The 14,819-nt window shown below is 41.1% G+C and overlaps 1 protein-coding gene across 4 annotated transcripts in view; it reads left to right on the top strand.

The window, feature by feature from the left end:
- The window catches only part of LOC107372476 (gastrula zinc finger protein XlCGF57.1-like), a 37,460-nt gene extending 23,111 nt beyond the window's left edge, over nucleotides 1-14,349 (top strand). For all 4 annotated transcript variants that reach the window (XM_054737890.2, XM_054737889.2, XM_054737886.2 and 1 more), the window contains exon 3: nucleotides 10,971-14,349. In XM_054737890.2, coding sequence (XP_054593865.2) covers nucleotides 10,971-12,544 — 1,574 coding nt within the window. In that variant the 3' untranslated portion in view covers nucleotides 12,545-14,349. The remainder of the gene's footprint in view (nucleotides 1-10,970) is intronic.
- The last annotated feature ends 470 nt before the right edge of the window (nucleotides 14,350-14,819 follow it).

The raw sequence follows: 14,819 nt of genomic DNA, 5'->3' as shown, positions 1-14,819 counted from the left end.
TGAGCCGGAGCAGCTCAGAAGCAGCCGCGCGGTGCGGTGTTGAGGGATCAAACACCACGAGGAGTTGAGTGGAAAAGGCCCGGAAGGAACGAACCACCTCCGCTCCACGATCCCACTCAGCCAGCCCCCACCTCTTGGCTCTGCCCGTCAGGAAACTCAAGGCAAAAGCCACCTTGCTCTGCTCCGAGGGGAATTCGCTTGGATTAAAGTCAAAATGGAGCCGGCAGGAGGTGAGGAATGGTCGACAATCCTCTGCGGTACCAGAAAAAGTTTCAGGACGACCCAAACGAACCTGTCGAGGGGGAGCAGGCGCTTGCTCCAGTCTGGCTACACGTCCATGCAACTGCTGCAACCCTGACATGCAGCTGCGGAGCTCCTGGGTCAGAACAGGAAGGCTGGCTTCTCCTGCAGCACCCTCACCAGAGGCAGGTAAGGAAGGGTCTTGTCTCTGGGTTCTTCCTGCTGGGTCAGACATCTTGGTGGAGTTGTAATGTCACGGTTTGCCTCTGCAGTAACCCATTTGCAGGAATAAAGATCCTTTATCCAGAGTTCAAAAAGATTTAATAAACAAAACTTCCTCCACTGACTGTGGGAACCAAAAACCAAAACCAAACTCAATCCATACATGTACAACTCAGCAAAGACAACTCCACACTGATGACTGGCAGCAGTGGCCTGAAATAGGGTGAGGGGCAATCAAGATGATGTGGTTCAGCTGCAGCACTCCAGGAGGCTCACAGGGAAGGGGAGGATTCCTGAGAGGAGCTGCAGCTGACCTGAACAAAAACAACAGAGAAAAAGTTAAACACAAGCACAAAAAGGGGCGAATCATAACAGTTATCTTATCAATTCCATTTAGTTATTTGTACCCATCATTAATTTTAAAACATGGTTTATCGTTTTTCTAGCAAGTGTTTCCTTCTTACCTGCCAACCAGGTGAAGCCGCTCAACGATGTTCTCCATGACATCAAACGAGATCTTCCCAGATGATAGAGGGGCTGCAGGTGGCAGAGCCAGTTTTCTTCTGAGAAGTCAAACCACTTCCTGACATAGCAGATGGCCGTGTCTAGAAAGGCTGTAAACTCCTGCCTGGCAACTTCAGTATCAGATGGCGAGAGATGCTGGAGTTTCTGTCTTGTTAGGTACCCGTAGAAGCCATCATCTCTTCTCTGAATAAGTCTTTTCAGGAAACAGTCCATGATGGAATAGAGATCCACAGATGTGGTAACATTCTTCTCCAGTTTTTTCACCACTTCTTCAAACAGACACATGACATTATTACAGAAGAGGAGGTAGACCTCCACAATGTCTGCCTCTCCCTCAACTCCAGCAGCATCTTCTGTCAACTTCAGCAATTCCTTCAGGCGCCTTGGACATTCCTGACCAATGCTGATGAGATACGACTTCAGCGGGTCCCAGTTCTGCAGAAGGCGGGTGATTGCAGGGTTGAGTGACAGCCATCTTGTCACAACATGGCGCAGGATATCATGGAATTCAACGTCACAAAATTCACAGAACTCCTTCAGGGACTCTCTCCTTTTGGCAGAGGTGGAAAAGAAGCTGTATATCTTAAGGACAATATTTTCCACATCAACTGAGAGCATGTCCAGGGCTTTTTTCACAGTGTTATGGACAATATGTGCATGGCAGTTGCCACGAAGGATCTCCTTGTTGGTCTCTTTCATTTTTGTGAAGACTGAGTTGTGGATGCCATAATGACAATTGCATTGTCAGCACTGAATGCAGAAACCTGATCTAGGGATAGCCCCACATTTTCAAGAGAGCTTTGTATTAATTTTACTATTCCCTCTGCAGACTCATCTGGATTTTCAATAAAATCCAATATCCTGTTGTAGCGTAATGGTTAGGGTTGTCACGGTATGAAAATTTAACCTCACGGTTATTGTGACCAAAATTATCACGGTTTTCGGTATTATCGCGGTATTTTTTAAACGGTGTTGCATATGTTCAGAAAGCATTGATAGTCCTGTTCTACACAAACTGAAATAGTTTTGAAAAGGTTTAACAGTGTTTATTAAACCTAAAATAACACAAAGCCTTAGCAAAAGTGCAACTTTTCACAAGTAAAGGAACAAATAGCTTCTTTTTCTGGAACATGTTACAGTAGTCAGTGCAGGTTTAAATTATACAAATCCAAACATTCAAAACATAAACAATAAGTAAACAAATCAAAGAAACACCACTTGTTTTCTCATATACTTGTTTTCTTCATTATCAAAATGAAAATCTAAAACTCCAGTCCACACTTGACTTGAGCACTGTACAAGTCAACCTTAAAAATATGTATTTAAAATAAATAGCCACTTTAAACAAATTACTAAAATAACTACTACACTATGTAATCAAATCCAAATGTTCAAGTATAAATGGCATTGAATAAGTAAACAAATCAATGACAAGGAACTAATTGTATATTTCTCTTCATCATCAACAAATAAGATGCTTCATCCAGCAACAGGGTGTCCGTGACACGGTTTAAATGCTGGCAGAGGACGCTGCGGCTGCAGTATATAGTGACTCGTTGCATTCTCCCTCAACCAAGTCCTCACGTCATGCATTTAAGCTAAAATGCTAATGTTAACTTACCTTGCACTGGCTGTAGAGACGTGGGTGATGGTCACGCAGATGTGCCATTAGATTCGAAGTGTTGCTGCCTTTTGCAGACACTTGTTTCCTGCACGTTCTGCAGACGGGATAGCCGTCTTCTATTAACTGTCCCTCAGCATTTTTCAGAAATCCAAAATATGCCCATACTTCCGATTTAGTCTTCTTTGAGGGCTGATGGATGTCCTGGGCGCTGCCGTCTCCTCCTTCGGCCATTATTTCAGCTTCAAAGTTTTGGTGCCGTTGCAAACTAAAAAGTGCGTGTGTGCGCCGCGGGAACTTCAGCCAGCTGAAGCGACGGTGGCTGGTAAGGGTCACCGCGCCAAAACCGCGGCCACGGTAAACCCACCGAGATCATTTTGTTTTTTAAAAACTGGACGGTTATTTTTATTGTCAACTTTTTTACCGGGGTTTACCGCTATACCGGTTACCGTGACAACCCTAGTAATGGTGCTGCGTGACCCAGCTTTGACCCAGCCGGGCAAATACGACCTTTGGCACAGAAACCCATACTTCCTCACGTAACACTGTTGACAACTCCAGTCTCTGGTGTGAAAAACTGCAAGGCCAAGGGAAACATTTTCCAATTTCCCTTATTTGAAGCATCAGTATGAAGAGAGAATGGGAGTGGAGTTGCACAACTTTTCAATTGTTTGATCACCTCTTCTATTGCCTTTGAAGACAAGACATCTGTGACAACTGCTTCAGCTTTTGTCCTCCCACAGGACATCTTCTTGGCAATACTGGAGTCATTCAGCGTTCGTACAGTCAGTTTGAGTGCACAGTCAGCTGAGTTATAGCTTAAACCGTGCTTTACAGTGTGGTAGACATGGGCTATCTCTGCAGCAGTCACCTGTAAATGAAATATACAGTCGTGGTCAGAAGTTTACATACACTTGTAAAAAATATAATATAATGGCTCTACTGAGTGTCCCGTTATTTCTAAAACTCAGATTTTTTCTCTGATAGGGTGATTGGAACAGATACTTCTTTGTCACAAAAAACATTCATGAAGTTCGGTTCTTTAATGTCTTTATTATGGGTTAACAGAGAAAAGTGATCACATTTGCTGGGTCACAAATATACATACAGCAGTGCTAATATTTGGTTAAATGTCCCTTAGCCATTTTCACTTCAATTAGGCGCTTTTGGTAGTCATCCACAAGCTTCTGGCAAGCTTCTGGTTGAATCTTTGACCACTCCTCTTGACAGAATTGGTGAAGTTCAGTTAAATTTGATGGCTTTCTGACATGGACTTGTTTCTTCAGCACTGTCCACATGTTTTCAATGGGGTTTAAGTCAGGACTTTGGGAAGGCCATTCTAAAACCCTTATTCTAGCCTGATTTAGCCATTCCTTTACCACTTTTGATGTGTGTTTGGGGTCATTGTCCTCTTGGAACACCCAACTGTGCCCAAGACCCAACCTTAGTGCTGATGATTTTAGGTTATGTTGAAGAATGTGAAGGTAATCCTCCTTCTTCATTATCCTATTTACTCTCTGTAAAGCACCAGTTCCATTGGCAGCAAAACAGCCCCACAGCATAATATTCCCACCACCATGCTTGACTGTAGGCATGGTGTTCTTGGGGTTAAAGGCCTCACCTTTTCTCCTCCAAACATATTGCTGGGCATTGTGGCCAAAAAGCTCGATTTTCGTTTCGTCTGACCACAGAACTTTCCTCCAGAAGGTCTTATCTTTGTCCATGTGATCAGCAGCAAACTTCAGTCGAGCCTTAAGGTGCCGCTTTTGGAGCAAGGGCTTCCTTCTTGCACGGCAGCCTCTCAGTCCATGGAGATGCAAAACACGTTTGACTGTGGACAATGACACCTGTGTTCCAGCAGCTTCTAATTCTTGGCAGATCTGCTTTTTGGTGATTCTTGGTTCACTCTTTACCCTCCTGACCAATTTTCTCTCAGCAGCAGGTGATAGCTTGCGTTTTCTTCCTGATCTTGGCAGTGATGAAACAGTGCCATGTACCTTATACTTACAAACAATTGTTTGCACTGTTGCTCTTGGGACCTGCAACTGCTTTGAAATGGCCCCAAGTGACTTTCCTGACTTGTTCAAGTCAATAATTCGCTTTTTCAGATCCATGCTGAGTTCCTTTGACTTTCCCATTGTAGCGTTTGTGGGCGTTTGTATCCAATGAGCCCTATTTACCTGGCCTAAGAGAAGTCACCAGCTGTAGTCACTCATAATCACTCACAAGAAGTTAAGAGGCCATGCTATGAAGCTCAGTTCACTGACACTTTTCTAAGTCACCAAAATTGCTAGTTCATGTTGCTGTATGTATATTTGTGACCCAGCAAATGTGATCACTTTTCTCTGTTAACCCATAATAAAGACATTAAAGAACCAAACTTCATGAATGTTTTTTGTGACAAAGAAGTATCTGTTCCAATCACTCTATCAGAGAAAAATCAGAGTTTTAGAAATAACGGGACACTCAGTAGAGCCCATTATATTATATTTTTTACAAGTGTATGTAAACTTCTGACCACAACTGTATATATATATATATATATATATATATATATATATATATATATATATATATATATATATATATATATATATATATATATATATATATATATATATTACTGTATAGCTACACTTCTGGCCAAATGCCACAGATATTCATTGCACATGCCCATATTAACCTTTTTTGTTGTTTGAAAAGGAGTAGGCAGAAGTATACACTTAGCCTACCCCCTCAGTTTTACCTCTCATTCATTTTAATTTTCTTTTAGTTTAAAATTATCCAAACAACATATAAACCAAGACTAGGCTACATCAAAACTAAACACCCAAGTTGAAAAATAAACAAAAAAGAAAAACTAATGAAAAAACAGACAACAAAAATAATGAAAATAATAGTAAACAAGCCCCAACACAGTGGTTTTTTTCTTCATATAAATATCTTCACCTTAACCAGAGGGTTTAAAACAGCAATGTTTACTTACCATATCTGCTTCTGCCGTGGCCTTGTGGACGACAAACTGATCGAGGGTTCCCCGTGCTTTCATGTCCTTTATGTTTTTCATGTGGCTACTACTAGAAGCATGTTGCTTGAGGTCAGTCAGTCCACCATGCCCTATGGAAAAACTGCGCCGGCACACAGTGCAGTGTGCTTTATAGGTGTTATCGCACACTTTTTCCAGCCAGGAATTTTCCTTTTCCCATTCCTCCCTGTATTTTTGAAGCCTTTTTTTCTTCTTTCTCGGAGGGGTACTGTCGTCCGAGACTTGTACAGCAGTGTCAGCGTTTGTTTCCCTGTTGGCCATGCTGTTTGCTGTCGTCTGTTTTCTTCCGGTGTTGTGCCATAAATCGAATCAAAATGCTCCATGTCAAGTGGACTAAAGAAAGGAAGGGGAAAAAAATCAAATCGCTGGAGAATTGTTTATTTACATTTATACAACGTTTACATTCAATACAGGGCGCCATTTTACATTGTTTATTTATTTTTTAGTATCAAGGCTGTAACATAAAGATAGCCAGTTCTTACCACAAACCATCTTTCAATCGCAAATATTGCAAAAAGGATTAATATATCCTCATTGTGAACGTTTAAGACAAATAGCAACACTTAAAACAACTTCCGAACTGGAAAAACTAATAGCCGCGATAAACATCTGTTTAAGTACCGGAAGAGGTTACCTCTGCTTTCTGAATGTCCATATTGCTAGATATGCTGAGTTTTAGGGCGAAATCCTGGGGAACTTCGTCTAGAAATGCAATTACCTAACCGTGCGGGATCCCGCGGTGGCTAATCATTTTTTGGCAGCGAGTCGATTTTTGGCACAACACCTGTATCTTCTCCCCAAGCGACCGTTCCCCGACCAATGAAATAAGCGGTAATCTGTATCGTCATATTCGTGTGTAAGCGTGCGGTCAGCTCATTGGTCACAGAGCAGGCGAAGGGCTGGCTTTCAAACAAAGCGTTAATTCCAGTAATAGACTACAGACTAATTTTGATCCTTACTATATTACGGGACAAAGTGCGTCCCTTTTGAGCTCAATACAAGACGTGCACTTTTGTTTCTAAATACGGGACGATTCCGTTTTTCAAGGGATGGTTGGCAACCCTAATCAGGATAGTTGATTTGCTGCTGCACATAAACTGTCAGTCAGAAGCTCTGCTAGCCAGTTATCTTAAGAGGAGCTAGTTCAATTTGTTAGCTTGTTATCAGAATCATAGTTGCAGTTTCATCATCTAAGCTGCTTTTTAAGATCTAGGTAAACTTGTTCAATTTGGGGTTAAAAACAAACGTTTTCACATATTTTCCATGTAGTTTTTTTTTTGCCAGTTCTTCTTCTGAAAGGTAGACAATTGTTTTTCTCTTTCGCTCAAAAAATCTTAATATTCTCCTAGTTTGGCCCAGCACAGTTCACTTCACAGTTGCAGCAACAGCCTTATATCATAACCACATAAGTGGAAAAAATGTTCAGTAGCAATGAGAGAATTTGCTGTTGCATTTAAGTGATGTTAACTATTATTTAACATTTAAACTTATTTTCTGATTTTTTAATTTATTAAAAAAAACCTGGTAAGGGACGTTTTTCTGTATTTGGAGCATCAGAAAAAGTTTTATGGCGGAGGTGATGTTTTAAAGTCACTGAGAAACTGCATGCATGCAGTTTGTTGTTTGCTGCTAATACAGTAGCAGGTGCAGCTGCTTGTTTTTGCAATAAAATGTTATGTTGTAATGGAATTCATGCAGTAGTTTTTGTTTGCTTTGAACCCAGAGCAGACGTCACACGCCAGACGACATCAACACTGCATACTTTAGTATTTGTTCATTCATCGTGAGTAATATCGATATTAAGCACTGTTATCGAATATCGCAGGTTTTCCTAATATCGTGCAGCCCTATTTTTAGCCTTTATATGCTCCCTCTTGGTGGTGTCATCAGGAGACATGGAGTCAACTTTCACAGTTATGCTAATGATACGCGGTTGTGCATCTCCGTGTCCTGATGACACACGGCCAATGGATGCACTTTTTAACTGCAATTTAGACATCAAATCCTGGATGGCAGAAAACTTTCTCCAGCTCAACCAGGTTCTGAGGCTCAGAGAGAGAACATTTTGGATGTTTCGCGGCCGTTTCCTAACGCTTTGACTTGCAGTGAAAAGAAAGGTTTGCTATTCACCTTCTATACCTCGGATTTCACCTACAACACCAGCAGCGCTGTCACATCCAGAAGTTCTCAGATGACTTGGCTGTGTGTTGGTGGGGAGTGACCTGAAGTACAGGTCAGTCATCGTAAACTTTATTGACTGGTGTTTGCTTGAACACCAGTAAGACAAAGGAGACGGTGTTTGACTTCCAGAGAAACACTACTCCTCAGTCACCAGCAGGGCGGTGTTAGGCCCGGCTACTTGGGCTGAAGCCCCGGATGTTTTATGAAAAGCCCCGGATCTAAATCGCGGAAGTAACATGCAGTACCAAAGTCCAACAGAGAGGGAGCAGCTGGCAGTAGTTTGTATACAGCCTGCCTGAGCCTCCACCACTGAAGAAGAAGCCCTTCAGCAGCCGGCTTCTTCTACACTCTCTGCCTGAAACACATGAGTGAAGATGGACATAAGGACGTTTTTTAGACAAAAAGTACAACGACAGAACCCCAGCTTTGATGAGACTGGTGTTGACTCAGGTTTGTGAGTCTTATTTGAAAATATTTGTTGTGCTGCTGGTTTGCCTAAAGCAGGGGTGTCAAACTCAAACTCACACGGGGCCGAAATGAAACTCTGGGACGGAGTCGAGGGCCAAACTTAATATTTTTTGAAAAAGTGACGGCAAATTTGCTCATTCTCTTTATCAACATATATGCAATTTTGAACCTTTAAATTTGGAAACAAACATATTTCTGCATTAACACTGAATGTGGAATAACCAAATTACACACGAGCAAGTCAGTTTTAAATAAAAGGCATCAGTGGTATTCATTACTTGTGGTATATTCGGCATTTTTAAAATCTATTCAGGATTTATGTTTCCTTGTTTATTCATTTTTCTTATTTTGGATTCTCCTTTTTTCTCCTGTAATAAGTGTCATCGCTGCTGTGACATCTAGCTTTCCCCACTGAGGAACAATAAAGGGATTTTCTATTCTATTCATTTATCTGCAGCCTTTCCACTTCCTGTTTTACTGTAAGTTAAATCTTTTCTCACGGGCCAACAACAAAATAAAAATATCATTTTATCTTAAATGAAAATGCAACATCTCACCTGTTAACTTTCATGTTTTGGAGCAGAAAAAGAGCATAAAAGCATCAACAACACAGATGCTCTGTATAAGAAGGACCAAAGCCGCCTCCACGTCATGAGGAGGCTGAGGTTCTTCAAAGTTAATTCCCAGCTGCCAACTACATTCAGTAGAGGAGATCTGTGAAAGGAGGATGATGGTGAAGATGACCTCCATCTTAAAAAAGCTTCTCACCCACTGCATTCCACTGTGGAGGCCTTGGACAGCGGCAGACTGAGACATCCAAGATGTAAAACAGAACGCTACCATAAGTCGTTCATCCCCTCTGCAGTAAACGTGTATAATGGCTCTGTTACACAATGACATCAATGCAATATTCAGAATGTGTTCGATACTTGTGCACTGATGTACATTAGTATGTCAGTGTCCTTTATGATGCATATTTCTGGAAACCCAAGTTTTTATTTTATTCATTGATTTTAGTGGTTGAAGGTTACAATAATAGCTTCTTTTTCTCTGAGTGTATGTTCTGTTGTAAGGAGTGATTTTCCCCACTGTGGGAATAATAGTCTATTCTATTCATGCGGCTCTGTGCTGCGGGCGGAGAAAAGGCTTTGAACATCTTTGTTAAATAATATCTGTGTTTGCTATCCAGTTCCATTACTTGGTTCTTTTCTGAACACAGATATGTTTTTCAGAAATCTCAGAGATTTGGACTAATAAATACCAGGAAATTTTACAGGTACGCATTGTACCCTAGAAAAAAAGTCCCAGTATGATGAAAGGTCAAAATTAGAAGTGGTGTCAGGTGATGCTGATCAGATTATCAAATCCTGGCAGCCATTGTTTCTTCTTACTCACTCAAACCCACCCTGCATACTCATTATTGCGCAATGTGCACTTCGTGTTAACTCAATTGGCCCTAAAACACCACCTTAAAATGGTTCTTCCAAAATGGTCACTTATAGTGCTTTCTCATCTGGGCCAGCATGGACCAGACTGGGTAGCTTTTAAAGTGTCCATATCTAGGTAGTCTTGTAATTTTCTGCACTAAACCAGTTAGTTTTTCGGCCCACATACCAAGGAGGTCTGCTTTGGGCTGAACAGGTCCAACACCCCCATTACCAACCGATTGGCCGGTTCAAAAACATGCCTACCGTTAGTGGGATCCTTCGATTGACGGATTGAACCAAGCAGTGGGACCTTCTTGCATGCGCAATTCATTATCATGGATACTGTTTAGTCAATGTTGCCTCTGACTGAAGCTGCGTTGCTCCTCACTGCTGTGAGAAGCACACACACACACACACACACACACACACACACACACACACACACACACACACACACACACACACACACACACACACACACACAGAAACACACAAAGAGATTTAAGCTGCACAGCCATTGTTTAAGGGAATCACCGCTGACTTTCTCTGTGCTTTATTTGGCCCATCCCACTAGCTAGGAGATTTCCCCGTTCATGAGAAGTGTGTGTGAACAAAACCTACTGGTGCAGGACCGGATAAATGCCACACAGTCCGATCCGTGCTTGCCCAGACGTGAAAGCGCCAATACAGGCCCAATTAGTCACGTGATGGATTGGTTATTTAGACATGAAGCATGTCATGACTGACGGCAATCACTGAGTGGGCCAGGGTAATGGCAGGCCATTTCCCAGTTCTCTCGATTACCAGTCTGGTTAAGTAACTACTGTTGCTGTATTCCCAACTCTAACCTCAACTATAAGTTAATTCACACCATACCTCTAAAACCAAATTAGGTTTTTATTCACTGTGATAACCTAGTAAATGTCCTCACAATTTTAATATGTCCCCATGTTAGAGGTGAAAAATGTGTCCTCACAGCGGATGTAAGACAAACACACACACACACACACACACACACACACACACAATATCACCAGGCTATAATGGCAAACTTTCTAGTCAGTATGCAGCTCATTGAATTTTTATGTCCTGGTTCAGTGTGCAGGGAAAAAAGGTCTTTTTATAATAGGTGTTAGTATGCGTCTTTTACTTGGCTGTTTGTCAGGGCTCCTGTTATATGTTTGAAAACACAGTTACAGCTGTTGGTAATTCACATCATCCGTTTCTGTGTTTCCTACAGCATTTCAACAGGTGGTGCTGGTTAAAGAAGAAGCTCTAGAAGAACATAGCGCTGGTGTCAACCAGCAGGACTTAGATTTTCTCCACATAAAGGAGGAAGAGGAGAAACTCTGGCCCAGTATGGAAAGGGTGCATCTCCATTTGAAGGAGGAGACTGATGCTGCCAGGTTTCCATTCACTGTTGCTTCTATAAAGAGTGAGGAAGATGAAGAGAAGCCTCTGTTCTCACAGCTTCATCAAAAGCAAATAGAAGACGGAGATGTTCCAACCAGCAGCTCAGCTGACCAGATGACGGCAGAAACTGGTGGACTAGAAACTAGCCGGAACCCAGATCTTAACCCTCATGAACTGACTCCTGATTCTTCAGAGACTGACGTTGGAGATGAGGATGATGATGATGATGATGATGCAACTCAAGTCTCTGAGCTGTCAGACTCTGGGTCTGAAACTGGAGACGGAGACAATGACTGGAATGAGAACAGGTGTTCTGAGTCAGATTTTAGGACTGTCAACAAATCCTTTAGTCATAGGACACTTTTAAACAGTCACATGAGAGTCCACACAGGACAGAAGCCTTTTGCTTGTGAGCTCTGTGGAAAGAAATTTAGCTTAAAATCAGCTTTAAACACACACATGAGAATCCACACAGGACACAAACCTTTTGCTTGTGAGTTCTATGGACAACGATTTAGCCGAAAAGGGTCTTCAGATGTACACATGAGAGTCCACACAGGAGAGAAGCCCTTTGCTTGTGAGCTCTGTGGGAATAGATTTAGTGACAAGGGAAGTTTAAACAAACACATGAGAGTCCACACAGGACAGAAGCCATTTGCTTGTGAGCTCTGTAGCAAAAGATATAGCCAAAAGACACATTTAAATACACACATGAGAGTCCACACAGGACAGAAGCCTTTTGCTTGTGAGTTCTGTGGACAACGATTTAGCCGAAAAGGGTCTTTAGATATCCACATGAGAGTCCACACAGGACAGAAGCCTTTTGCTTGTGAGCTCTGTAGCAAAAGATATAGCCAAAAGACACATTTAAACACACACATGAGAGTCCACACAGGACAGAAGCCTTTTGCTTGTGAGCTCTGTAGCAAAAGATATAGCCAAAAGACACATTTAAACACACACATGAGAGTCCACACAGGACAGAAGCCTTTTGCTTGTGAGCTCTGTGGAAAGAAATTTAGCTTAAAGTCAGCTTTAAACACACACATGATAGTCCACACAGAAGAGAAGCCTTTTGCTTGTGAGCTCTGTGGAAAGAAATTTAGCTTAAAGTCACCTTTAAACAGACACATGAGAGTCCACACAGGACAGAAGCCTTTTGCTTGTGAGTCCTGTGGACAAAGATTTAGCCGAAAAGCGTCTTTAGATGTACACATGAGAGTCCACACAGGAGAGAAGCCCTTTGCTTGTGAGCTCTGTGGGAATAGATTTAGTGAAAAGGGAAGTTTAAACAAACACATGAGAGTCCACACAGGACAGAAGCCATTTGCTTGTGAGTTCTGTAGCAAAAGATATAGCCAAAAGACAAATTTAAACAGACACATGAGAGTCCACAAATGACAGAAGCCTTTTGCTTGTGAGCTCTGTGAACCGAGATTTGGCTGAAAGAAAACTTTAAACAATCATCTAAGCATCCACGAGGGCTAAATGATCTATTGCAGGGGTCTCAAACCTTTTTTGGCCTGTGAGCTACTTTTACACAATGAAAGTACAGCAGAGTTACTGCCATATGATTTATTTACATAGATACTTTCCATGTGTGAATGTGCTTATGTTAAACATGCTATACTTATTATATTAACATGCATTGTACTCACAAGTTGATTTCTCTGTATTTCAGTACATCAGTATATATATTTTTAAAAGTATAAGTAAACTAGTGACATTCTGACAACCAAATTGAACAAAACATATTTAGTTTTTTAAACTAATCAGATACTTTCAGATAATGAATAACAAATCTACTTCATGTGAATGATTTGGTAATTTTTTTAGAAGGTTAGTAACATAACTTTTTAAGCACACAGGAACAGCTAACCTGTAAAGCTGATGATATTTTAAATAAAATACAAGCTAAATGTGATGAAAACACAAAAGTCTAAATAGTTTGAATTGAAATAAAAAATGTAAAATCAGAAATAAGACTTGTTCCTGCTCTCCTGATAGTCTGAATAATTTTAATGGGGTTTTTTTGATCATGAAAGTTAAGTTTTGCTGCGTTTATTGCTGACAATATGAAGGTTGGAGGTTTATCCTTTTTTTCTGCATCTTGTAGGTTTTTTTCTCCGCAGGTCTGAAGGCTGTGCGTTACACATATTGACATAAATATATGGACATATATGCCACTTGAGTTATATAGGCCTCCTCCTCCGCCCACTCCATGCTTGCAGTCACTGCTATTCTGTTGTCCCAATGTCAGCAGGGTGCACATCTTAGTGACGTCATGAATTATCGCAATTTTGCGTTATTGCGACATAGCCAAAAGCTATCATTACCCAATTTTATATCGTTTCTACCTTATATTGTTTATATTGCCCACCCCTAATTCCTTCCATTAACAGGGTATCCGCGGGTCCTTAAAAAGTCTTAAATTAGCTTTTCCAAATTTAAGGCCTTAAAAATCCTTAAAAATGACAAATAATCCTTAAATACAGTTTCCAAAGGTCTTAAATTACCAAAGACCCAATAAACAAGATCCTTTTGTTTTCCTGAATTTCTAGTTAGTCTTCAGCATTTTTTGTGTGTGATATTAGCGTAAGCGGAACCGTACACATGCAGTTGGTTGTGAAAGGGGGCTTTTTTTAGATGAGCACATTAGCTGGTTAAGCTAGTGGGAGCTTGCGCCATGGGAAAGGGCAAGTTTAATGGTAACTGGATGGCTAATCCTACGTTCGCGACGTGGTTAGCACCGGTTCCAGGCAATAGCTGGAAATATTAGCTTAAATTTAATTTTAAAAGTAGCTTAAATTTGGTCTAAGTGGCCTTAAAAAAGGTCTTAAAAAGTCTTAAATTTGGCTCCCTTAAACCTGCAGATACCCTGATTAACCTATCCTTGCATCTGTGCTCTACTAGGTCTATCTGTGCTGTGTTAAATTTATTCTATATGCATTTTATAAGTATACCTACTCTGTGCTGTTTTATCTTTGTTCTATATTTTAAAGTAAATAATTGTACTTTATATGCTTTTATTTTTGTGTACTATGTTCTGTGTCAATATTCTTTGATTTTATTTTACACAACATGATGTGACATTTTAACTATTTCCTTTCACTTGTGATTGTTTTAACTATGTGAAGCACATTGGGCTACCGTTTTGTGTATGAAATGGGCTATATAATAAACTTGACTTGAGGGAGCGTTCACAATCATGTTTTATTACTTTTTTCCCCCGTGTCCTGTCTGGCTGTGAAGCAAACAGAATTAATGTCTGAATGCTGGCGACAAGCCTTACAGATTTACTCTCAGGTGGCGCATCAAAGCTGCTGCTTTAAGGTTGGTTTATGCTTGACGCGTCCGTGAGGTTCGCGCGGCTAAATTGCATCATTTTAACAGCCACGCCCCTCCACCGCGCCTCCGCACGGCCCAAACTTTCCGCACTGCGCACCTAGGAAATTTTCTAACCACGCAGACAGTTGGACGCAGAAAAACATGGCGGACTGGCAAGAACTAGTATGGCAGAGGTTCGTAAATACAGACATTTGTATGATTCAGCTCTCAGAGATCACCGTGATCAACATGTTGTTAATAATTCTTGGAGAGAAATAGATCACACTGTCGGAAAAGACGAGCACGCTGTTAAAAATGGTGGAATGCCATGTTGTAAACAACGGTAATT

This window comes from Nothobranchius furzeri, chromosome 5 (genome assembly GCF_043380555.1).
Source record: "Nothobranchius furzeri strain GRZ-AD chromosome 5, NfurGRZ-RIMD1, whole genome shotgun sequence".
Lineage (NCBI taxonomy): Eukaryota > Metazoa > Chordata > Actinopteri > Cyprinodontiformes > Nothobranchiidae > Nothobranchius > Nothobranchius furzeri.
Note: the sequence above shows the minus strand (reverse complement) of the source record. Positions and strands in the feature narration are given on the sequence as shown.